The 25,902-nt window shown below is 39.5% G+C and overlaps 1 protein-coding gene across 2 annotated transcripts in view; it reads right to left on the reverse strand.

Moving 5' to 3' along the window:
• The window catches only part of LOC121952370 (rho GTPase-activating protein 7), a 139,375-nt gene extending 119,108 nt beyond the window's left edge, over positions 1-20,267 (reverse strand). Inside the window, exon 1 of one of the 2 annotated variants that reach the window (XM_088088934.1) lies at positions 20,025-20,267. In XM_088088934.1, coding sequence (XP_087945060.1) covers positions 20,025-20,133 — 109 coding nt within the window. In that variant the 5' untranslated portion in view covers positions 20,134-20,267. The remainder of the gene's footprint in view (positions 1-20,024) is intronic. The other variant, XM_088088933.1, reaches the window with a different exon arrangement.
• Positions 20,268-25,902: the final 5,635 nt, after the last annotated feature.

The following is a 25,902-nucleotide window of genomic DNA, read 5'->3' on the forward strand; positions in this document are numbered from 1 at the left end:
AGTCGCCCTCCAGCTGAGGAACGATGGTGGATAAAGCTTTTGTTTTGAAGATGCCAGGCTAGGAGGAGCTTTCATCCAGACACAAACCTGACCACAGACATTTGTCTTTGCCCGACAGTCGACTCCTTTTAGGGCCATAAGACTTCTGGCTCTTTGACGTGAGAGTCCGTACTTGAACAGAGAACTTCCTTTCCTTAACAACAGAGCTGCTTTTCAGACAGCCAATCCTGTCACAGTTATTCAAACACACACACACACACACACACACACACACACACACACACACACACACACACACACACACACACACACGCACACCGACAGACGCAGAGTGAATATAGACGCTCCACTTACTCTTTCTGAGGGCCATTTAGCATCTGCTCATGAGTTAGCGGTTTCAGAATGAAGCCATAAAAGCCGAAGAAGTATTTGGTCCTGTGATGATGTGAATGACAGAGACACTGGCAGGTAGAAGACACAAAACCACCAAAGCACCCATCAACCACAGAAAAGATCTTCCTCGAGGGGGACGGCAGCTTTATGAAAACATCAAAATGTGCATGTGAACAGTCTACACAAATGAGTCATGCATGAGAGAAAATAAAAGCTATAGAATAAAGAGGATCGGTGACTGGAGCCCTGCAAAGTGTTGGTTTTGTAAAACCCCTTTTACAAGAGCAATGCTTCATGGGAATCATTATCATGTTTGGAACAAACATTTTCAAAGCCATTATCTAATATCACCCACTGTAAAAAGGGTGAATTTCAAAAGACAGTGTTGCATACAAGTTAAATAATTGTGACATTGGAAATGTAGGTGTTGATACACTTGGGTAGGTCCAACCACCTTAATACAAAAACATAGATCCACCTTTAGTATCAATGATGTCAGACCAACAGATGAGAGCTTTTACCCAGTTCATTCACAAAATCACTATGTCATAATTCAGAGCTTAGAGTCTTTATGAAATGTGTAACATTTTCATTTATGTAGTTTACATGCCAAATACATGTCCACATCAAAATCCCTGTCTTTTCTCTGCGTGCCTAATGGTCTTAAATGTTTGATGACTCATTCTGATCTCAAGGGTGTTGACAAAAGTTCATCAAATCAAATGAGACATTTCCAAAACAATGTGGCGGAGGTCGAGTTCATTCAAACCTCCCTCGTCTTCCTCCTGATCAAACAGCGAGGGAGGTTGGTGTGTCAGTTTCTGCTCATTTTTCCCCACATGAAATAAGTGCAATTTTCTGTGAGTGCTGGTGTTCTACTTGTTGTTGTTTTTTTTTTTTTTATTCCCGCCACAATAATGCACCTCTATACATTGTATAAGAGTTTGGGAATTGTGTGTGCTGCCATTTATCATCAAACTTGATTTGATTCTGGACAAAATTCAATGTCTGTCCAATGTAGGAGTCCAACCTAAGAGTCCCAACATCTTTCGGATGTCATATTGATGTCTGGTGGCAGCTGAAATATATACTCTGATTTATCAAGTGCCACCATGAGGTTCACATTTGTGATTTTGGGTGAAATGTGTCAACAACTATTGCTTGTATTGATGTGAATTTTGGTTTGGAATTGATCCCCCCTCAAAATCAGTTGACTCTACATTTAGAGCAATCACCAAAAGGAATTTAAAATGTTTCCAATACTTAGTTTATGACCAAGTGCCAGCAAAACAAATGGCATTCACATTATTTTCAACCAAATAATAAAAATACTTCTCCTGCCTCACTTGCCACATAGAAAAAACAGACACCCAATAACTCCTGAAAAACAACAAATATCAGAGACTGATAATATCTTATGTGTAATGTCTGAATACAGACACGAGCCGGCAGACATTTACTCATAAATGCTGAAATGGAAGAACTCGTGGAGCACAATATGAGCACAGATGGCAGCTCTTATTAAAATCAACATGTTTGAATGGTCACTCTAGCGGTGCAATTAATAACTGTGGTGCCAGATACGACGCAAACAAACAAAGATGGCAAACAAGCACAAGTCTGACTTCTTAACCAGCCTTATTCCACTGAATATTCTACAATATAGGTATTAAACATTATGTGTTTGAGGCTCTGACTGTTTACGCTTTTAAGTAACAATCTGATCTAATAATCTGACAGCTGTGATTGAGAAGCAACGTGACCGACAGTTTAAACACGTGAATCCTGCAGCAGCAGAGAGATGTGTATCAGTGGGCAGGAACAACCACAGAGCTAAACACTCTCACTTCACTACGCACTTACAACACATGAATACATGTATGAATTTGCAGCCCCCCTGTCGCATACTCAGTTGTTTAGGAGAAGAGACTTCAAATATGGAATGACTGACAGTCTTCTCATGCAGAGAATCATTTCCTGATGCACATAATGAGCAGAAGTAATCCCGCAACAACCAAATCCATTTCAGCCTGAGCAGAAACTGCTGAGAAACACATCATTTACATGTTTATGTTTTAGGCATGATGCTCATGCGCTCATGCAAAGACACTAACATGGTTAGGTTCTGCCTTAAAATACATTACTGTTAGACCGGTGAGCAATCAACCCCCCAAAACACCCACAGTATATATTTGTTGATAGCATATTAAAGCTCAGTCTACAATGAGATGTTTCCATTTGCAGTTTATTTACATTATTAGACGATTCACTTTTACTCTAAACCTGTCAGGCCATCTGTGAGTCAAAAAGGATGCAATAAAGCACTGGTCAAAGTGACATGGAAAATGTATAATACTAGAGGACCTGGACAACTTGTGCAAAAGGGCTCAGAGGTTATTTTATTAGAATAATAGACTTTGCTAAAATTGTGGGTTATAATATGTTGAATGACAATGAGCAGCACTCGCTATAAAAGATGTCTGGCACCACAAGTCATATGACAGAGCTACGGAAAAGCCATGTTAAGAGCATCGTCAACAGGAGAATGACTGCAGTGGTTGTTGGTGAAACCCTTAAACAGTATCACCATGGATTATAATCTGGCATCATTAAGCATTTTAATGACTTTCAGCTCATTGTTTTGGCAACTTATTGCATGGTTCAATCACACAGCTCCATTTCCAGGCGCAGCAGACAGCTGTTTTCAGACACCAAGCTCTGTTAAACCCACGGGATACTTCCTGCCCTGCACCAAATGGCAAAGTAGTTTTAGTTACCAAGAGTATGCTACGCAGACATAGCCTAAAGGCAGCAGATAAAAAAAAAGAGATGTGTCGTATGGATTTATTTTGAAGGCTATTGAAGGCAATAACTAATGTAAACGTATGCCACAAAGAAGGGACTGATATCAATATGCATTATAATTTACTATGAATGCCCTCATAATGCGTTGTACAGTATATGTGCTCTTCAGTGCTAAAGATATCCCAAAATGAAGCTAACCAAACGTCTTAAAATAATGGAATTATACAACATGATCCAAAGTTGTAGCAGCATTTGCAGTGCAGATTTTGTTCAAAGTTTAAGTACTTCTCTATAAACTACTAGAGTTTTTCACTGTATGAAGAAAGTTGCAACTTTTTGTAACCAGCCTGTGTCATTAAAGGCTGAGCAGATAGTGTGTTGACACATTTTGAGTTGAGTTTTGGGATGTGATGGTGTTTTGGAAAGCTGTGCACTTGGATAAGAAAGATATGAGTATCTGTACTGTGAAGCACTAGATGAGATTTTGGTCAGGATGATAGATATTTTGATAGCTTTTTCACTCGTTCTAATTAAATTCCTTCACAGCACACGCATGACTTATGTAATTTCAATACTTTAGCCATGATATTTATAATGGAGAGCTAATCCATCCAGCTGCCTATAGCTATTAATTCTAAAGAGCTGTTTAATGAAAATAAATAAATAAATCAGACAAGGCAGGTTTTTCAGAGATTGAAGCTCCTCACCCAGCAGCAGATTGTACATGCTAACTCGAACACAAGTGAAAATGAGGTCTGTTTGGGGGCAATGCCGCGGGAGATGACTTGCTGCCATCCGCCTTACGGACACAATGCTGCTGTCCTGCATTGTCCCAAACAATTTGTTGCCTGCACCGTTATCATGTTCCTCCTACAAGATTGGAAAAGTAGCGAGAGAGAAATAAACAGCCCATTTCTTTTTCTCTTGGGTGGCGGTGCGGAAAGTTATTCAGCCACAGATACACAAATGATGACTGAATCCAGGGAGTTTTCATAGATATGAAAATTAACATAACCTCCATTCAGGTGGGCACACATGCTGGAGGGAGCTCTCATTGTGAAACAACAGCGGCAGTCAAACACTGCATAAACTGAAGAGGAAGATGCAGAGCTGGTTTTCAGTTTTTGTCTTTTTCACACCAAATTTGAACAAAAGCTCACCACCCAAACAGTCTGAGGACATGAAAACCAAGACACAAATCATGCTGAGGCTTCAGTTGAAACTGGGCCTGCAGCAGGAAGCCGAACAATGACACAGGAGGTGCATGAGGGATTAATTAAAACAACAAGACGAGCTAATCAGCTTATGAGCACCAAAAGGCACAGGATGATTGGGTTTGACGGGTAAAACAAAAAGTTAGAGAATTTTCATTTCCCAGTGGCTGAAAGAGACACGAGTCGAGGAGTGTCTGGATCTGACAAAGCTGATACCGTCTCAGTCTCAACTCACAAAGGCTCTGAGGTTAGACAAACAAACGAAAAACTGCAGGGGAGTGCACACAATATCACGGACACCTGTATAATATAAAGCAACCCAGTACAACAGCCTTGGAACAATTAATTATGAAACATGCCATGTGTTGTTTTTGTTGAGTCGCAGAGGTGCTCAGTCAACTCTGTGGTATTTTCTGAGGATGTATAGTACTGTGCTAGTAAACCTGACATCACAATGCAATTTAGTTCACCACGAATCATGACGTCAAAAATGAATCAAATCTTCAACCGCTTTGAAACAGTCTCTGCAAGGAGCTAATGTTATAAAGGCCTCATTTTGCTTATATACAAATATTGACAGGGACATTTTATCTAGAATCCCCAAATGTTGGAGTATTTTTAAGTCATTTGTTACAGTTTTTTGTGATTGTGGAGTTAATTGATTTGGTAAAATTAAGTTTTTTAAAGATCAGACTGAGTAAGCCAGTGACTATGCTAGCCATCTGCCAGTTGTTAAATGATCTACTAATTGGTGTAACCATGCTGCACCCTTCCACCAAGTTTCATAAAAACTGGGTCAGTAGTTCATCTGTAAACCTGCTGAAAGACAAACAAACTGAAGCAAAAACATAACATTCTTGGCTGAGGTATCCAGTGTTTCGTGAAGACTGAGAATGAGGACGATTTCATGAGTAAAGTGACGTTAACCACATAGAAACTGGCAGAACTGTTGGTGCCTCAGGACGAAAAGTCGTCTGTTGTACCTTTAACAAACAGACTCTCTAAGCCATAGGAAACCCTGCTGCTCCAAAAGAGCAGAATCATTTCAGATAAGCGCCTCTCCTCTGCTGTGCCCTGGTTTCGTGCCACACCCTTTCTCTCTGAAAATCTGTAGCGAGGTGATGAGAAAAGCAGCCATTTTGGGTCTTTCTGTGGCTCTCAGGTGGTCTCCTCCTCCCCTCACTGTGCTCTTTGGAAACCGCTAAAGCACATTTCCTCCAAGATATTAAAACCAACACAATAAATACTGTGGAATATGGGAGTCTACCGACAGCATATTTTTCCTCTTTTCACTCGGCTTCCTTTTCAAAGCTCTGTCCCTCCGCTGCTTTAATACAACCTCAGGTGCTTTTCATCATATTTCGTTGTGAAGATACGAGCAGCTGTTTTTTTAACCTTGTTGACCCCAAGACCAGCCGCTTCTTACAAACTAATGTTGTATGGACAAACTTTACTCCAGTGTTCAAAACTTCAAACTCTCTTTAACGATACAACAAATATGTCTGGCTGAAAATGCTTATCACACGATACAAAAGACATCTTGAATATTTTACTTATTTGTAATGGGAAAAAGCTGAATATAAATGTAACATTGATATCAGGTTGAAAACTTTGCAGTGACTTTTAGGGATATTTTGCTGATTTTAAACCAGCTATGTATCCAAACAATGTGGGTAGTTTGTGTAGATAAACAATGGTCAACTTTCCTCCATCTTACCAGCATCTAGATCTTACTGCTCATCTCTTAGCTCAAATTGTTGCAAGTTCTAGGGCTGTTGCTCTGAGCTACATATTGTGCTCCTGCATTTTGACATGCCCACCACTACAAACACAAAGAGTATAGAAGCAGCTCAAGAGAGAGACCTGCCCCTATCTCTCAAACTTAGACCGAATTCAGATCAAACAGTAAAACTTGACAGTGCTGATCAAATATAAACCAAGCTAATGTATTGCCAATTTGTCACGTAAAATGCCCTCAGAAACATAATTCAGTGTACTGTTTGGCTGTAATGCTAGAATAAGTGACCAGGAAATGGGCCCCATACTGTCTCCTGTGTTGTAAAAACAGAGGTTGAAAATACTAATTTCAAATTAATACTAATTTAATTTAATTTAATTTAATACCAATATAAGATCAAACTAAGCAATACTAATCAAATATGAAACAAGATTCTGTTAGTGTTGCCCATTTCTCACCTAAAATGTTTTCATATTGTTTACTATGTCAAGCTTGCATTACGTCCCCCACCAGCTAGCACGTTTATTGGACAGATGTTGCATTGTGCATTTTGGTAATTGTAGGTTTTTACCTCTTGAGCTTAAGTGAATGCCACAGCCCTTTTTTTATGTTTTCTCTGGTCATGTAGGACCAATTTCAAAATTATTTGTGTATTTCTTTAGCATTGACAGCCTAGTTTTATGAAAAGACCATCTTTCCAGCAGTGAACTACTTTTTTAAAGGCAAAAGTAAACAACAGGGCCCCAAGGCCAAATTGGCGGATATGTTTGTACAACCGTACATAAATTATTTATGTTTTGTGATGCTGTTTAAAAGTTTACTTTAAAACAGGCACATAGTTTTAATTATGATCATAGGAGCTAAGTGAATGCTTGAAATAGAGTGGGGCTGGCCAGTGAAACCAAACCTTAGTGTTGAGCCTTTTGACTATTTTTATTCATGTATTTTTTTGCCTCTGCTAGAATGGATGTTATAACTGTATTGATCTTTTCTTTCGCTTTGACTTATAATTTTGTTGTGCCTTAATACATTTTGACTTTTCATTTTGATGTCGTCCAAATATCTGCACAAGTTTAAATGATGATATTTTGCTTCAAGCAGACTTCCAGGAGTTGTGTGTTAATGTGATTAGCGCATTGAACTGACTTGTTATTTTTAAGACAGAAAATACCAACCAAACACTCAGAGGTTGAGCACAGTCAACGCAGAATGCTCAGCTCCATTTCGCAGGAAAATAGTCACAATGTCTTTAATACCAGCAGCTTAAATGCTGAATATCGGTACCACTTTACACAGCCACACAGGTTCAACCAAAAAATATCTTATTGGCCAATAAAGCACAGTAAAAGTAAAAGAAAGCGATCTATGTTGGTCCAATGGAAAAAAAAAATCATCATATTGACTGCTTTGCTGTTACATTCTATCAGGTAAGAAGACTTTAATATTTTTCTTCAATGTTGCACCGCCCGGTCAAAGCTGTAAACAAAGCAAACAGCTCATTAGGTAGCAGGATTTACACCCAGCCTTGTCCATTAAGGGTCTAAGGGTCAACGCTGTGTTTTGATGAAGGCAGTCACAGCCACTGAACCATTAAACCAAACACTGGGCTTGCTGAGTTTAACAACTGCGGTTCAGCCCAGGGGTCACATGATCAGCAAATACAGGATGTGCCATGTTCACTGGATGTGACCCCTGACAAGTTCTTGAAACAGTGTTACACCTCCTCAATCAAGCTTGAGGAAGCTTGTTAAGAAGTCAGGCATGGCCACATTTGGTTTGGGTATACAGTATATTTGCCTCATTGCTTCAAATGCTCTTTGGTTAATCACCACGTATGACCATTCAAAATGTTGATTTTAAAGGGAACCAATTGTTCTTGACAGAACTTTTGAGCTGCAATGAAGGAGTGAAGAGTTTATTGTTCATTGACATTAGACCTCTACTTTTTTGCTAAATATTCAGCCTCGTTTATTAATTCCTGACAATTTAAAGCCAAGTGCGAGGGTGGGATGAAGGTCAGCACCTCCATGTTTGGCACAATGGTTCTCCTTTCTAGTTGGAAGCCATTTGCTGCCCCAGTTGAAGGAGTCTGAGAATCTCACAGGCTTGGTTGTGAATAAGGGTGAGATGGAGCATCAGATCTTCGAGGTTATCAGTGCAGTGTCGCCAGTAATGCGAGCAGAGCATTAAACAAGACTGTCATGTTTAAAAGGATACTTCACAAATTTTTAACCAACTTATGTATGTGTGAATGAACTGTGGTAGACTTTCCTCCATCAGATGTAATTTGGTGGTGTTTCACTGCCTCTTGGGGCTTTTGCTGGAACTACAGGCTGTACTTCCACATTTTCGTATCGCCCGCCAGCCATGCCACCACCTGTCTCTGAGCATCCAGAACAAACACGAGAGGGGTACATTCAGTGTTGCCAGATGTACGATAATTATTGTATCTGTACAATAATTTTGCCTTCTGTACGATGTACGATCAATAACTTTTTTGTCGTAATCTACATTAATGTGACCATTGTGACACTTAAGCACTTAGTTTAGTTTACAAGTCCAATTTGAACTCTTTTCCTGGCTCCTAAAGCTGTGTTTACACATCACTTCATGATCTCCTTACAACCAACTGCTTTTGGTGTAGGCCATGATGACATGAACGTGTAGACAGAGAAGTAGCTTCTCTTTAAAGCAGTGGGTATGGGTAGATTTGTAGATGTGTTAAAAAGTTTTTTAAATACTTGTTTGCTAAAGTTATAAATTTAACCTATTCATTCTCTTGATCATGACTGTGGTACGATACTTTTTCTCAAAATATTACAATTTTGAGCCTCTGGTACAATACAGTTTATCATTTTGACAACGACTGGCTAGGCTGCCATAGTTGAACAGTGGGGAGTGAGAATGTGTTGGTCCAGAGTTTCTTCCTCAGCCTGCCTCCATCATGATGCAGACATGGATAAGTGGTAGAAAATTGATGGAAAAATAAATGGAAGAATGACCACCTTTGCTGTTTTTGTGTGGACCAGAAATCGAAGGTAAACTGCCAACTGCTCGTTAACTTGCCTCCACCTGCTCATCAGACATTCTCTGGACGAACATAAAGGTTGAAAAACACAAAGCTCGCTGCGATTTGCCCCTGAAACTATTAAGATTCACTCACAGGAAGACATGGTCGATGCCACTGTGAACAAGGCTCTTGAATGGCTTGGCAAACCAAACCACTTTCTGTGTCATCCGCCGCAACATTAGAGACACATTTTCTTTTCAGCTTTAAGCAGAAAGTCAGTCATTCTCATTCTGGACAGGAAAACCTGCTTCCCTTCTTATTCTCATCTTCTCCCACTCACAGATTGCATCTTCAGAAATCAAACAGTTTCTGATAAAAATGATTTGGAGGGCCCCATACGGTAAAATATTCATGGATTCTGAAGGAACGCGTGCAGAGAGAAACCTATCAGTAAAAAAAGGAAATATTCTCTGAGCTGATGTTGGAGTAGAGAAACCTGAAATCTGAATCCTTCATGTTTTTTTTATTTTTTTTATTTCAGATTTTTTTTTCTGTTCACCAGCTGAGATTTTTTTTTCTCTTCACATCGGACATCTGGAGTGTTGGGTTTTTTTGGTAAACTGTAACGTAGCTGTGATCGGAATACAAAAAAGCCCTCACACAAATGCACACACACAATCAGCACACCCCTGAGCCTGACGTATGAGTGCAGTCAGAGTGACAGCAAACAGAGAGGAAATAAGAGAAGGACAGCGGGGGCTGACAGAGAGCAGAAGAGCAAGAAGAAAGGAAAAGTTTGAAAAAGAAGAGTTGAAAAAAAGGAGAAAGGGTACTTTGAGGAAGAAAGGGGAAGAGGGAAGGCAGGTGGCCCCTCAAGATGAGGTAATACTACTGATGCAATCCAGGCAGCTATGATGAGAGACATACAGTATGTATGTGAAAAGCCAAAGATTTCTTACACATATCTGTACTTCTTATTGTATTCACCCTCTAAAAATGTATAGAAATAGCTCAGAATGTTTTCAATTAAAAATAGAAAAACACAAACGCTCAGAAGAAACTAACTTAATTGGATTCATTATTTTTAAGCTGATGTGCTACAACATTCTTACGCCCAACTCATCAAATATAGATGCTTGGTCAGTGACCCTACAAGTCAAGTTATGGTGATCTAGGTGCCCTCCAGCTTCAGTTTTGGATGTTCAGGAGCAGCGTTGCAATTTACACGCACTGGGCCTTTTTAAAATAAACTTCCGTTTTTTTTTTTTTTACAGGAAATATTCACTCTGTTAAACTCCTAAGCTCCATTAAGAATTACCTTTCAAAGGAGGTAAACAAAATCTTGGTTTTAAGTTCTACTTCCTTATACTCCTTTCCCACCAAAATTAGTGTGTGCACGCAGATTTTTCAAACACAGGTTAACTTGCTAAAGCCAGACCTGGTTACACAGCTCTGGAGCCAGGGGGTTTTGGTGTGTCCGTTCGACGTTATGGGTAGGCAAGAGAAACATATAAACCATAGACAGAAGCAGGAACAGAGGTTTGTGAAACTCTACAGTGGTTATTTCACTTTATATATCTCTTACTTATTCAGTATCTCTTTCAAACTCAGTGCAGACTAATTTGGACTGATGTTTTAGCACTGCTTAGGAGAAACTGAGGGTATTTAGTGGCGGCATGTCATTGCATCTCACCGGTTAAGGAGCTGAAATTACGCGGGTACTGTGTTTCCATCAATGCCTATGGAGCCCAGACAATAATGAAGTCAGGTGAGATACATTACATACGTTACAAGGGTAGCATGCTACACATACTAACACACTATGCTGTCATTGAAGTACTTCTATTGACTTTTAGTTTCACATAGGACATGAAAAGCAGTCTCCTGGATGAAAGTCCAGAGTTTGTTTTAACCCATCCACCCCCCCTCCCACCTGCTGACTGTCTAACTCTTTATAGCACAGCAGTTGCTTAGAGCATCAAAAAATGCCGCCACCCGGTGTGTCTCATGCAGCCACTAAAGGGTGCCTTGATGGGTTGGTATCTGAGTCCTGGAGTACTGACCAAGCGGAGGTATTTGACAAGTTGGGAGAGAGACCAGGTCTGATGTACCCTAAAAGCCAACAAATTTGTGAGCAGATGATAATGACGAAGAGGTTAAAAGAGAATTCTGATTTGTCTACTCAAAATGAGGTTGCATGGCAAAAAAATAAAAAATCAGGCCTTTATCTCATTTAGGAGATCAGATAAAAGTGGCACAAATCAGAATTGAAAAGAGCAGATGTGATCTGTCCTGTTCACACTGTTATGCAAAATCAATGACAAAAAAATCAGAGTGTGGCCACTTTGACCTGCAGTCTGAACGTATGTGTCTCGTGAATTTACTTTACTTTCACCGTTAGCTTTCCCCTGCTGATATGACTGAGCCCTTAAACTTCAGGGTATGAAAGAGACTGTTTATTTTTCTTTTGTTTTCAGTGTTTAAATCCTGTGGCTGTCCCACGAGCTCTTCCTCACGTCCTTCTGCAGCTCGGGCAGAGACGATAAGAAATGCACGCACGCAAACACACATACACAGCTGAACAATTTACCACACAAGTTGCAAGACCACAACCAAAATTTTGTGTGTGTGTGTGTGTCCGTGTGTGCATGTGTGTGTATGTGTGTGTTTGTGTGAAAGCTGATGATAAAGGGTCTGGTGTCTTTGTGTGTGTGTGTGTGTGTGTGTGTGTGTGTGTGTGTGTGTGTGAATACGTGTTTGTTATCCTCTTTCTGTCAAAGCTACAGAGACATGGGGAGGAACTGTGTGTTTTTTGTGTGTGTTTCCCAGGTTCCCACCCCAGTTTCCCCACTCGGCTGTTTAGTTTGGCCCATCTCTGATCACTGCAGAGTAAACACCAGCCTTCACATCGATTCCTTCCATCACATTTGGCTCAGAGCCTCGGTGTCTCTCTGCTCTCTCATTTTCAGTTTTAATCATCTTTATCCTCAAGAACCACTTCATTATGTAAGGCTGTTTAACTGTAAAATTATCGCATAATTAGTTGTCTGTTTATGTAAATAAACAGCGGTAGCTTCTAGGTCTCCTTCCGAAAGAGAAATGCTCTGACAGGAAATGATGCGTTTTATGTTTTCTGTGCCCTCTCCCAGGTTTCTCCTTGGCCGTAAAAAAATGCTGTTTTGTTGTTGTAGGATTCACTCACAAAATGATTTTTCCTCCAGTATCATAAACCCAGTGGTGGTAAATGTATCCAAACATGTTTACAAATTAAAAGCCAAACATTAAAACTAAATTACAAAAATATAAAAGTAGTATTACAGCCCAGGGGTTGTATGCCTCTGTGCAACAGTAAAGTTACACTTACAGTTTACATCTATGTGTGTGAACACAACAATGCTTTACACACATCTTCCCCCCGCCAGCACAGAAGATCTATACAATCAGTACAATTTCAAGGTGGGCACCCAAGATTAGAGTCTGACCAAATCCGTCCCCGTCTGTTCCTTAGATATGATGAATAATGGCCAAAGAAGTGCTTGTGAGAAACATTATGATGTCACAGTGAAACTGACCTTTGACGTTTATCATTATATTCTGTGAGAAAAATCTTGTTAGATTTGTGTGAAATTTTGTAAATTATTCAATGATGGCCAAAAACATGTTTTGTGATGTCACACTGACCATGACCTTTGACCTCTGACTACCAAATTCTAACTAGTTCATTCTCTAAGCCAAGTGGACATTTGTGCCAGATTCGAGGTTATTCCCTCAAAGCCTTGTTGACATATTTTGCTCATGAGAATGAGATGGTTCTCATTGATTATCACAGTGACCTTAACCTTTGGCAACCAAATTCTGATGAGTTCATTGGTGACTTAGAGTGGATGTTTGTGCCAAATTTGAGTTAAGTTTTCTCAAGGGTATCCTGAGAAAACATGTTAACTAGAATTAGACGGATGCAAGGTCACAGAGACCTTGACCTTTGACCATTAAAATTGTATTAGTTTATTGCAGAGTACAGGCGAACATTTGTACTAAACTTGAAAAAAAAAAACCTTCAGCTGCTCTTGAGATAGCACATTTACAAGAATGAGACAGATGAGGTCACAGTTCCTTGACCTTTGACCTATGGCCACCAAAATCGAATAATTTCATCATTATGTCAAAGCAGACATTCATGCCAAATTTTCAAAAAATCCCTCAAGGTGTTTTTGACATACTTCATTAAGGAGAAATGGACAGAAATGCCTCCAGCCCTGGCTATCCCCAGTGTAGAGGCATGAAAATAAGAATAGCAATTGTTTTAATCCATCAAATAAAAAGTTTAAATTTGACCAATTGCTGGCCTCACATCTGTTATGAGTCTGGGTTGATGTTGCTCTCTCAACCTCATTAAACAGTATCAGAAAATCTCTGAACAACTATTGTTGACCTGCAGATACACGTGAACAATTAAACTTGTTCATCAGAGAAGTTGTAATCACCACTTAGCTTACAATCAAACTTCTTGGCTCTCTCTCGATGTTCTGTCTCTACAGCAGTACTGCTTGCCAAGTGCAAAGGTTAATTAGATTTTATTTGAAATTCAACTGGAATAAAACAACATTCATTCTACACAAACTCAGACACTGTGCAGCATGGTGGCCTTTTAAAACCCGAGCTAATACCTCCTTTCATGTTAACGTATCCAGTAAAATGTCTTTTTTTCTGTTGAAGAGCAGAAACCTTATGACAGATATATATATCTTTTAGTCTACAAAACCTCCTATACTATAAATCTGGATTTAATCAAAAGTCCTTTGACATCTGACAATGACCAGACCAACAAGAATACAGGACTATTTTTGTTTATTCAAAGCCAATTTATTTATTATGTTTAAAGCAAACATAGTTCAGCCCAACCACACGTCTCCACCTCTAGATCAAATTACAATTTGCATCTAGAGTTTGGAGATCATCACCATGTCATATCTGGGATGAGTCCATCCAGGTGAAAGGAAAAAGTTACAACTGAGTTTACAGAGCACGTCTGGCAGAGAATGTGTTTGGAAGAGCATGGTCTGTGAGGTTTAAATGGAAGACCATATTTGGCCTGTGAATTATGACAACTTTTAAGCAGAGTAAATATTAGGACTGGCTGGTGGAGGAGGACGGACAGGAGATGCTCTTGTGGAGAGACTCAGAGACAGTGAGCGATGAAAGAAAAGTGGAGGACAAAGCGAGAAGTAGAGATGAGGATTAAAGCAATGATTCTCATGGGTCATATTCACACTGCAGCTAAATGCGGACGTCACTCCTCAGGAGAGACACAAAGCTGGTTCAGTTCACACGCAGTTCGGATATGAAAAGAAGAAAATAATCTGTAGAAACTTGAACAAATATGAGCGCAGTTTAGGTTGATTCCACCAGAACTACTCTCTCTGTGCTTACATAAGGTAACAACTTATGTTAAAATTATCTGTGACAGTGTATGGGAAGTCAGTTTTGTCAGCGATCATCTTGACAAATGTCCACACAACTGGAAAAGATTTATGCACAGATGCACAGACGACATGTGCTGGAAAGTCCAACTGCACAGACGTCAATGTAGAACAGAATATGCAGAACTGCATCTGTTTCGGAGTATATCACAAGACTAACTGTCTGCTCTGCAGTCATGTGGTGACCAAAATGTTTTACTTAAAACTAGATAGTCAGGGGGAAATCAGATAATATTGCTGATGGTGTTAGTTTGTTACAACCTGAACAAGCAGTAACCACCTCAAATATAGTGGAACCAATCTATAAGTACCATAAAAGAAAATTAATGGTTTTAGGGATAATACTTATTGGTTATGGTTTTCAGGTTTGTGCTTCTTGATAAGTTTTTGTTTCAGATAAAATGGGTAAACCGAGTGCAGTTTCCTGCTGTTCAGCTACTATTTTATTGCCCTGTTCTCATTAGGATTTAGCCTGTTCACATTCTGTGCCTTTGCAGCGTTTTTGTCGCTGATCTTGAAGCAGTAATATGCACTTTTTTGATTTCAGTGCTATTATTTAGAAAGTTTAAAGTAATTTAAAAGTAAGTTTAAAGTAACTGCACTTTATTCTTGCAATGCTTTTTATTGCATTTTTAGCCTGTGTGTTGTATAGTTTTTAATATATTGTAATAAAATTGAATATGTGGTAATTTATCTTATATGCTGAACTAATGACTAAGGGCAAAATCTGGACCCTGTGGCTGGACTGGTTACTGATTGTGAACCTGGTAGATTGAAGTACAATCTATGAATGTAAGTATTTGTTGCTGTGTTGAAAAATCCTTTCAGTTGGGGTGCCCGTTAGCTCACCTGGGAGAGCAGGCGCCCCATGTACAGAGACTGTGTCCTGCAGATTCGATTCCCCTATCTGCTTTTCTCTCTGCCGAGTGTAAATGTGTGTGTGCTACAGGATTATGAAGCACAGGATTGCATAATCCGTCTCTGCCAATCAGTGAGCACGACTGCCCTAACGTCATCTGTTGATTTAATCCAAACACACACACACACACACACACACACACACACACACACACACACACACACACACACACACACACACACACACACACACAGATGCAAGTGTACACACAGCTGGAGCAAGGTATCAGCTCTCACAGGAAAAGCAGAACCAGCTGTCTGAATTAAATACACAGGGAAAAAAAAATACAGTTCCCACACATACACACTTATGCACATGCACATACACACAGGTAGTCAAAGAATCAGAGGTATTCCTTGAGGTTTAAGAAGCTCTCAGTGAGTCTGGACGTTAACAGACAGAGGAAGGATTATTCAACTTCTCAGTTTATCACTGACTTTCATTTAAACCCCCGAAGGTAGTTGTTTTGAATTTTGCAGCATCGTGACTAAAAGCTTCTCAGCTTAGAAACCTGCCTCACCAGTCCTGCAGTCTGCTGATATATTACACATAGTACACTCCATACTGGGTGTGTGTGGGTGCATATTTACAGGAAAGCATGATTTGGGGGGATTTTTACAGTGACAAACATGACTTCACATAATCAGGGTCATCAGATTTCAGCAATGAGAATCTGCACATGCATATAGAGTTTTGGTTGGGCTAGTATTACTTTCAATAAGAGGCTAGTTTTGACTTGAGTTTAGGGTTAAGATTAAAGCGTCAAAACTGCCTGTCGGACTGTTGAATAACTTTGAGAAACCCAGCCATCCAAGACTGACAATCCGGCATTCACAGCCACTTCATGCCATTATTGACTGGCCGCCAGGAGGCAAGAACATTATAAAGTGGCCCCTTTTCTAGAGAGTTGACATCCATAGACACTGGCAAAGAAGACTATGAGTCTTGACCATAGACTATAAATTAATGGACGTAGCCACTATGATATCATCCATTGGTTTGTGGACTCCCATTTGAAGCCTCGAGCTCTGCCGTTGCAATCACATTTGAGCTGGGAAGGAGCAAAGGGTGGATCTGACTGAGAGCCTGAGGAACCTATCCAGAAAGAGCCTGTCACTCAAAGTGACCTGTCTTTAATTATGCATAACTTTAAGCTGTTTTAGTAAATGGGTTTGAATTTGTACAGCATCTTTCTAGTCTTCCGACCACTCAAAGTGCTTTTACGCTACAGAGCCACATTAACATGCTAATTTACATAATGGTGGCCATGCTTACACTACAAGGTGCCAACTACAATTTGGGTGCAGTATCTTACATGCAGACTGGAGGAGCTGGGGATCAAACCACTCATCCTCCATATCTCCTGATCCACAGCCCCCCAACTTTAACAAAAGTGGTTAAGTGATATAAAAGTTCACCCACCCACCCACCCACACACACATACCAGAAGTTGTCACGAATGGAGAAATTAGCTAAAGAGACCAAAACCATCTTTTGTACCAGGCTGTAAACAAGTTTATTTCTGCTGGAAAGTAAACGTTTTTTGAAGTCAGATTCAATTTGCCATTTGAGGACCTGCAGATTTTGGCAATTCCGCATTGGCTTCATTTTTCAGCCTCACTGATTGTCGCTTGGTCCCAATGAGTATAAATGTGCTAACCCAGTGCCTGTGTACAGGCTTTTATAGAAACAGCGGGTGCTTTTGGAATGTGACACACCACTGTTTTCAAGGCCATTAGTCTGTGGCATAAATTCATATTTCAAAGTTCACCAAAGTGGAATTTATCATAAAAGCTCAGTGGATTCAATGAAATTACAATGATTCCACTCAAATAAACTCGAAACATTCAGATCTCAATATTTCAGTTTACCAAAACAGTTCATTTAAACTTCTAAAGGCTGCTATTTTTTTTTGATCTATTCTTTCATTGGTGACGACAAATTGCACAGCTCCCTTATACAGCCCCTCATGCTTACACCTGAGACTTGCTTAGCACCTGGCTGCAGCAATGTCTCGCCCTCTGGGTCACCTTGACATTTTCACAGCCTGTTCAGTGAATTAACCTTCCAGTCACATGCTCCCCTAACGAGCCAACAGGCATATACAGGCACACACAACACACACACACACACACACACACACACACACACACACACACACACACACACACACACACACACACACACTGAGAGGCCACAGACCCACCACCAGGGAAATAAAACAAAACCATTCCCTGCAGCTTCAGTTTAACCACACACCAGTTTCTCACCACACACCACAGCTCTGCATCCAAGGCCCACTGATCTATTTAAACCTGCTTTGCGTTAATAGTGATTAAAAAACACCGCCAGACGCCTACTGCGGAGGCTGAGCATCAGACCTGAGACCTGATGACCTCTCAGGAACCATCAGTTGGAGAGAGACTCAACAGTTATCAGTGTGTGGAGAGCATGCTGAGATTGTTTGGAGCCGAGGAGTCCATTTAACACTCTGAGTATCAACATGTAAGCCACCCTCACAGTGTGCAACAAACACTGGAAAAAACTCAGCTTCAATGAGACGTGAAACCACAATCAGTCACAGCTACAGCTCACGTTCTGGTGGTTTTGTGGAGCTGGCTTGCAACTACATGATGGACAGAAACAAGCGGGAGCTGACCAGGATATCAAAACAGCTCCTGAAAGTGGTTTGAAAGAAGGCAGGTGTTATTTAACATTTTTATTAGTATCAAAAATAACCCTAAAAAGACTAAAACCATCAGTGACTTATCTTACTAACAAGTAAGTGGTCTGTACTTGTATAGCGCTTTTCTAGTCTTTTTGACCACTCGAAGAACTTTTCACTACATTTCACATTCACCCATTCACACACTGGTGACCGAGGCTAGCATACATGGTGCCACCTGCTACTCAGTAACCATTGGGACAGAGCATCGGGAGCAATTTGGGGTTCAGTATCTTTCCCAAGGATACTTCAACATCCCGCTCTACCTCTGAGCCACAGCCGCCCAGCAGTAACAGCCTGATGCAGCTAATGTCTTCATGCCATAGAAGTGCAATATTTCCAGGAGATAATCACGAGTCATGAAGCCTTCTTGATTTTAAAGAGTATATGAAAACTTTTTTTTTTAATTTACAGGAAGCCTATATTGCAGCACTTCATCAATTTCTGTGAAGCAAAATGGATGGATTTCATTTTCAATTTATTATTATTATTACACACATAAAACAAATCTCACATGGAAAGGGCAGAGTGAAGACCTGAACAAAAGGTGTATTTTTTGTAATTTGTTTATTGTTAGAAAAGTATGAAGTTAAAACAACCAGACAACTCATAGAACAACGGGAAAGCTATCAAGGTGGGAGTAAAAATTGCCGAATTTGTCAAGAAAAAAAAACCTTTACAGCTAAAAATCCATACACAATACACAAACTTCCTACAAATATCAGGAAAACTCATGTTTGATGCAATATTTGCAGTAAATAATCTTCTAAAAATCACTTAAATCACTCCTTTACACAAACTTCTGGTAGTTCTTGCGTTCACTGTTTGGGTTAATTGTATTGTTTAATAGTTGCTTTGTATTGCTATTTTCATGCATCCAATATGTAAATATAAATCAACAACTCTGTACAACTCTTCCATAAGATGTCTTGAGCCAAAGGGCTAAAAAGAGTTGAATTATGTATTGAACACTAGCTGCAGGTCAGAAGTGGGGAAAAACAATAAAAAACATGTTTTCTCAAGACAAAGTGAGGCAAAGCCACTGTTACAGTGCTGGCTACTGTTCAGGACCAATTCAGAGCAATTTTTTGTGATGTCTAAAACTGGGCTCCTGAAATCGGTAAACACACGGTACAGTATGTATCAGATGTTGAAGCAAGTCTTCAGAGTCTACAGTATCAGTTTACAAAGCTCTACCTCCACAGTGGACACTTGTGTTTCTCATCAGGAGTGACATCACTGCTCGAGAGTTTCATTTGGATTGGTAGCATGAAAGAAATGCACAAAAACCTTTTCAAATGATGGATTCAAAGAAAGGCGTATGAAAAATTTAGGTGTTTTAATGACCTAGTTGAACAAACTGATACAGGCTGCAGCTGTATATGACTCTGAGCCACATCTCTGTGTTCAAGATTGTTCAGAAAACATCAAACACAGCATCTGAGACAGCAAGTAAAACATCACAGACACCCCATTTAATTCACTGGAGTAGCCAAAGACTGACATGTTTAGAAAGTTCACTATGTCACCATATATACTGATACTTTAATATGAAATTACATATTCCACAAAAGACAAGTCTTATCTCCCATCCCTAATATTGATCTCTTAAATCATGCCGAGTTGCAGAAAACAACCTTCAGCTGCTATCAAGACACAGCTGCAACCTTTTGCATAAACTTCACTTTCCAAGCTGCCAAAAAGCTGAATAATCTACATCCACTCCATATCTTAACTTACCCGACAACCGCCTCTCCCTCACGCCCCTCCAGAAGACATCCCAAGCCTTGTTGGTAGAATCTTTCACATGCTCGCTGAAGGATCTCCGCAGTGGAGTTTTTACCGCCATATTCCACACGTTCAACAGTTACATATTGCCAGTGAAAAACGCTGCGTGTCTGGAGAGTTTCTAACCCATGTGGGCAGTGTTCACTCTGTCACGGCTCAAGCAGAGGGTGTGTTTGACTTTAGAGTTCAGCAAAGTGAGGAAGGAGGAGGAGGAGGAGGAAGAGGAGGCAGGGGGGGCTGACACTTGATGCAAAAAGTCTGCATGTAATTTGTAAAGCACCCCAGTCCTCTCTCTCTCCTCAAGACTCCCTCCTCAGAAAGTTGTGTGTGTGTGTGTTTGAGGAAGAGTGAGTAGAGAAAATGTGCGTAGAGAAGTGTTTATGTGGCTGAACCAACTATTATGGTGTGTGAGTGACCATCTGCGTGTTTTCAAGAGGATGAATGTGAAGCAGAGAGTGTTTTTCTTTTGTGTGTGTGTGTGCTTGTGTGGGAAGTAGAGGATTTGGCCCGGACTGAAGAGAGGAAATGACATCTAACCTGGCCTCGCCGGCACACACATAAGTCCAGGCCCAGGGGCCCATTGTGTAATAATCCACCAGTGGGTACAGATGAGGCTGAATGAGGGAAATCTGGAAAAGTATTATAAAGTCTTAGCCCCCCTCATCTGTCAGATGCAGCCAGTTTATGGGAACGAAGTATGCTTTACCTTATCTTCTTTCATATATATAATGTTACAATCTGGGAAGTTCGTATTGAACATTGTCAAAGTTTCAAATAATGAGGTAAAAGCATGTAAAACTCAGACTTCAGACCCTTTTGAATACTCTGTTTCCAACTGTTTGGCTACAAGATGACATCAGACACTGACAGATTTCTTTATATGGTCATCTGCTCTAGGCACAGGACCCTCACACATTTTCATAGACAATATCAATATATTGACAGAATTCTAAGTCTCTACATTTACATTTTTTAAGGAAAATCCAGTGAATACAGGTGCTCCAAAACAGACAGTATGAGGAAAATGACGTGTTTTTGAATATTAAAGCACATAATCATGTCCTAGCAGAAATCCAAAATATAAGGATAACCCTGAAAATGAGCATAATAGGTCCCCTCTCAGGAACCACACAGGCATTAACACACATCATCATCATCATCATCAATGTTAAAATCTGTTTACTCACGTTTCCTCTCAGGGGACAGAGATTAGCCTAAATAAACTGTATAGGTCCAGACTGCTGGGAAGTAGGAGGAGGACGTGATGAATCGAAGGAGGAGAGGGAAAGATGACAGGATAGGAACTCGATGAGTGACATCCCCATAGTCGGTTAAAAGTGGAACAAGTAAATGTCAAGGGATTGGACCTAAGCACTTTTACAGTAGTGACCAAAATGTTTGGCTCCACATATCATGCAAAATGTGACTTCTTGTGTAAAAAGACAAAATGGGTTTTCTAGAAAGAAAAATATGTTTATGAGCGTAAACTTAAAATATCTAAGAATGTGTTGTTTTGGTATCAGTATTAAAACTCAGGCATAACACTGCCACCCGAATCGGGACAATTAAGAAATAAAAACAAATATGGTGATCACCTTCTCTATCACTATTGTTCAAAAAGTACTAATGTAAAACGTGTTTGTAATGACAAACCAAGCAGCAAGTCAGCCGAATTAAATATACTAACACACACAGCACACCTCTCCACACACATACACACACATTCTACAAATCAAAAGCAACAGCTGTCAGATCAACAACGCAAGTCAATACAAGGGGCTCAGTTTAATTAGTAATTTGTGTTTCTAATTTTCATGCTTTATTTTGATTGAAAATTAAATTTATGGAATTATGCAGCGAGGCAAAAAATCTATGTTTAGAGTTTAATTTGGTTCAAGCACCTTTGAGCAACAAGTGTCATTATGTTGATGGAAAACAGGATGTTTGGCAGCAATATGAACAATGTCATTTAGCTAACCGGTAATATAAATCAAGAAAACTCCTGAGATATGATTATTTTCTTTGGAAAACTGCAGATAGTTTCATCATTTGTCAGATTCCTTTCACACTGTTTAAGAAAAACTCTTCTCTTAGATGGACATCTTTGGCTTTGAAGGAGAATTAAAATGCTAAATTTATTTTAGACTTTTTAGAAAGTAATTTTGGCTCCTCTACATCATTTAAGGCTGCTCCATTGCTCACGTTAACAACTCACTTTAGTGATAATGAGATAGGTTTTTATCAGTGGCTTTCATCAGCGTGTACATACAGTAACTGTGCAGAAGAAGCAGTCTGAACACGGCCCTCCTCTGGCCACCCGAGAGCTAATTTTACCCAATTTTGTTTTTCATCAACAACAAACTTCCGGACTTGACTGGCACTGCCATTATGGCAATTCTCTTAATGCTATCAGCTGAAAACATCAAAGGATAACGGAACTGTGCATGTGTGGTCATTGAAGGCATTTAGTAAATGGCCAGTGAAGTCATTTTCATTAGTGCATTCGATTCACTTTAACATGCTAATTCAATTTCAGGTAAATAGGAAGTGCAACGATTCGCGGTGTAGTGTTGATGTAGCAAGAAGTATTCTGTCATTCATGTCACTGGATAAGTAACAACAGTTCTGTTGTTGAGGAAACATTATTGAAGAGGGGGTCTAGTGATACTCAAATGAAGGGAATCCTGTACTGCTAGCTATGCTTTATTTCTGACCCTGAATACATCCAACAACTTGTGGTTATAACGGAGAGCCAGCTCAATATTTGTCCCCAAAGTTTGCTGTCCTGCAGACTAATTTATGCTTTTTCAATTTTACAGAAAGAAAGCCACGACATAGATCTTTTATCTGCTCAAAGTAACTTGTGGCAGTCAGTGCAAAATAACTGAAATCCATTGGAACCCACAAGAAAAAGCTGTCCTCAACTGAAAATGCACCTGAAGTGTCAACACAACGTTGTACAGTGCATGAACACTGACATGTAAACTGTTTCCTTCAGAAAAAAGAACAGAAACAGCCAATGTAACCATGATCGTACAGATAGATTTCACATCAAGTTTGTGCAGCTCTGAAACACTGAACTTGGTTTGAACTTGACAGCAACAAAGATTTTTTTATCTAACCTGAAGTTTTGTCAGCTTCTAATTTATCCACAGTAAAACAGCTGGAGGATTTTTAACATGTGAACAATGAGGATTTCCTTGAACTCCAAAATTAGACATCCACCATCTGAAGTCTCAAACCTACTCGGCGTTATCTGACAGCATGAAAGTCAACATGTCAGCTCGCTCCTCCACCTGCACGTTTGAAACACAGTGCTCGAGCATCAAAGCAAAGTTCTTTTCCATTTTCATTCTCCTGCTTTTGTTTCCAAAGCTTTTACACCCAGAACAAAGCGCGCTATTTGAATACCAACACAAGCCAAAGCTTGATCAATTCACTATGGTGTTATGCAAAGTTAAAACCATTCAATGTCACTATTACTGCCTCCAATCCCATCCAAAAGCTTCTCAGACGGCTATTATAATATGTGTGATAGAAAGTAGCTTCTCCCTCCCCCACCCCCTCCTCTTCATCTGCTGGGAGGGTGATGGGAGACATCTTCCGGCACTTTTGTTTACCCTTCAAACAAGACCTAAATTAGTTGCATTCCCAGCGGTTTTCCAAAAGCAGGTAATTAAATATCACTCAGCTGCATGCTGCGCCACTATGATCAGAACCCTCCTCACTGCGTATCGGAGAGAAATGCCAAGGAGCCAACAGAAAGAGGCACAGTCTTAATCGTGACAGAGCACATCCATTCGTATTTGCATGCGTCCAGCTAATGCACATATCCAGAGTGACTCACCGCTCTGAGTAAGCAGGTGGGAGTTCAGATCCGTGTTCGGTGACACTTTGACAGGCTGGCGGTTGCAGGATTCAGCCACGCGGCCTCTCGTTTACCAGGATGATCTGTCAAACCAAAGTGACACAATAAAAATGAAATATATGACACAGGTTTTATATTTGTCTTTCTTTATGAACAGTTTTTTGCAGTAACTAACTGTCCTTAGATTGACACTAATGAAGTGATGTCCCTTATTTCAAAGTGAAACTTTTGCCTCTTGTTTATAATAAGCATCAGTGCCACTTCACTTGCAAGGTGCTGTAAATGTATTGCTCTTACTTTTTTTATTTATTTATTTTTTTTTTTCTGAAAAACTGTTATTCTGATTATGATCCTTTTGTTTAAACCCAGGGTTGACAAAGTATACTACACTGTAAAATCTGACAAGTTGATTTTACTTTTAAAAAATCTTGGAAGACAATATCAATCTCAATACATGTATATATATATATAACAGTTAAGTTTACTCAAAGTTTAGCTTTATTTACTTAATTTGTGAAGATTCAACTAAAAAATTACAAGTTTATTAAAATCAGTCCATCTATGTTTTAGCAACTTCAGTAAACCAAGTTCACTGTGCTATATTTCTGTTTTCTGCTGGTTGCATACTAGTCAGTCATAGATGTATTATTTTTTCAAACCATTTCAACAAAACAGAACTTGCAGATCTCCCAAATTTATCATGAGCAAAATCCTCTGTCATGATCAAGTTAAGTCAGACTAACTTGGTTTACTGGAGTTTCTAGCTATTAGAAAAAACAAGGTAATGTTACTTGTCAGTTTTAAGTTACAACAACTTCACAAAATTAAGTAAATACAGCTACAGTCTCAAGCAAACTTAACACTTTGATATGAGGTAAACAAAAAGATTTATGGTTACATTTATTTTCCATTTTCAAAGCAATCACTTTCCAAGATTATTTTAGGTAAAGTCAACATGTCATATTTTACCGTGTATCAAAAAGTCATTTTTTGGGTATTGAAATCATAAAAATCTATTTGGAACTGCAAAACATATTTCAGCCTTATAATAATGGTTACACGGTCTCCATCCATCTCTCATCTGTAACTGTTTATCCTAATCAGGGTCATGGGGGGCTGGAGTCTATCCAAGCTGACAGTGGGCAAGAGGCGGGGTACGCAGGGCTGACACATAGAGACACACACATTCACAGCTATAGGCTCTTTAGATTCACAAATTAACCTAACTTGCATGTCTCAGGACTGCAGCAGGAAGCTGGAGAACCCAGTGAAAACCCACGCTGACACGGGAGAAAACGTAAACTCCACACAGAAAAGCCACAGCTGACCCTCTTGCTGTGAGGTGACAGTGCTTAACACTGCACCACCATGCCAACCAGTTTTACAGTCTATTCAAGTAAATTAAGAATTGCAATATGTTATTTTCATGGCCTAAAATAAAATATTTTTTTATGTGGTGTATAGGCTCCCGACATTTGTAATTGGCAAATGAATGAATCCCTTTAGGCCTCAAACAATGTTAAATGAAAATTAAAACGTCATTCATGTCCATATATATTTTTTTTCAAAGGCATAGGGGCACTGGAGATGGGCTGAAGAAGATTAAAAATAGTAGTGTGTTAAGCTCCAAATCTTAAACAATATACTATAGAGGTGCAGTGTTATAATAATAACAATGACAACAACTACAGCAATAACAATAATAATAATAATAATAATAATAATAACAATAATAATAATAAAATGTATTTACATAGCACCTTGCATACACTGAATGCAGCCCGCAGAGAGAGACAAATAAAAATATAAAGGTATAGAGAGTAAAATATAACAAAAACAGAATAATTATAAGGATCAGAAGGTATAATATTATTATTATATTAAAAGATCCAAGATCAGAGGCAAGAGATCAATATTAATATATGACTGATGAATCACTGTTGGGCCAAGGATTCAAAAACA

This window comes from Plectropomus leopardus, chromosome 15 (genome assembly GCF_026936395.1).
Source record: "Plectropomus leopardus strain MGB_pleo_1.0 chromosome 15, ASM2693639v1, whole genome shotgun sequence".
NCBI classification, from domain to species: domain Eukaryota; kingdom Metazoa; phylum Chordata; class Actinopteri; order Perciformes; family Serranidae; genus Plectropomus; species Plectropomus leopardus.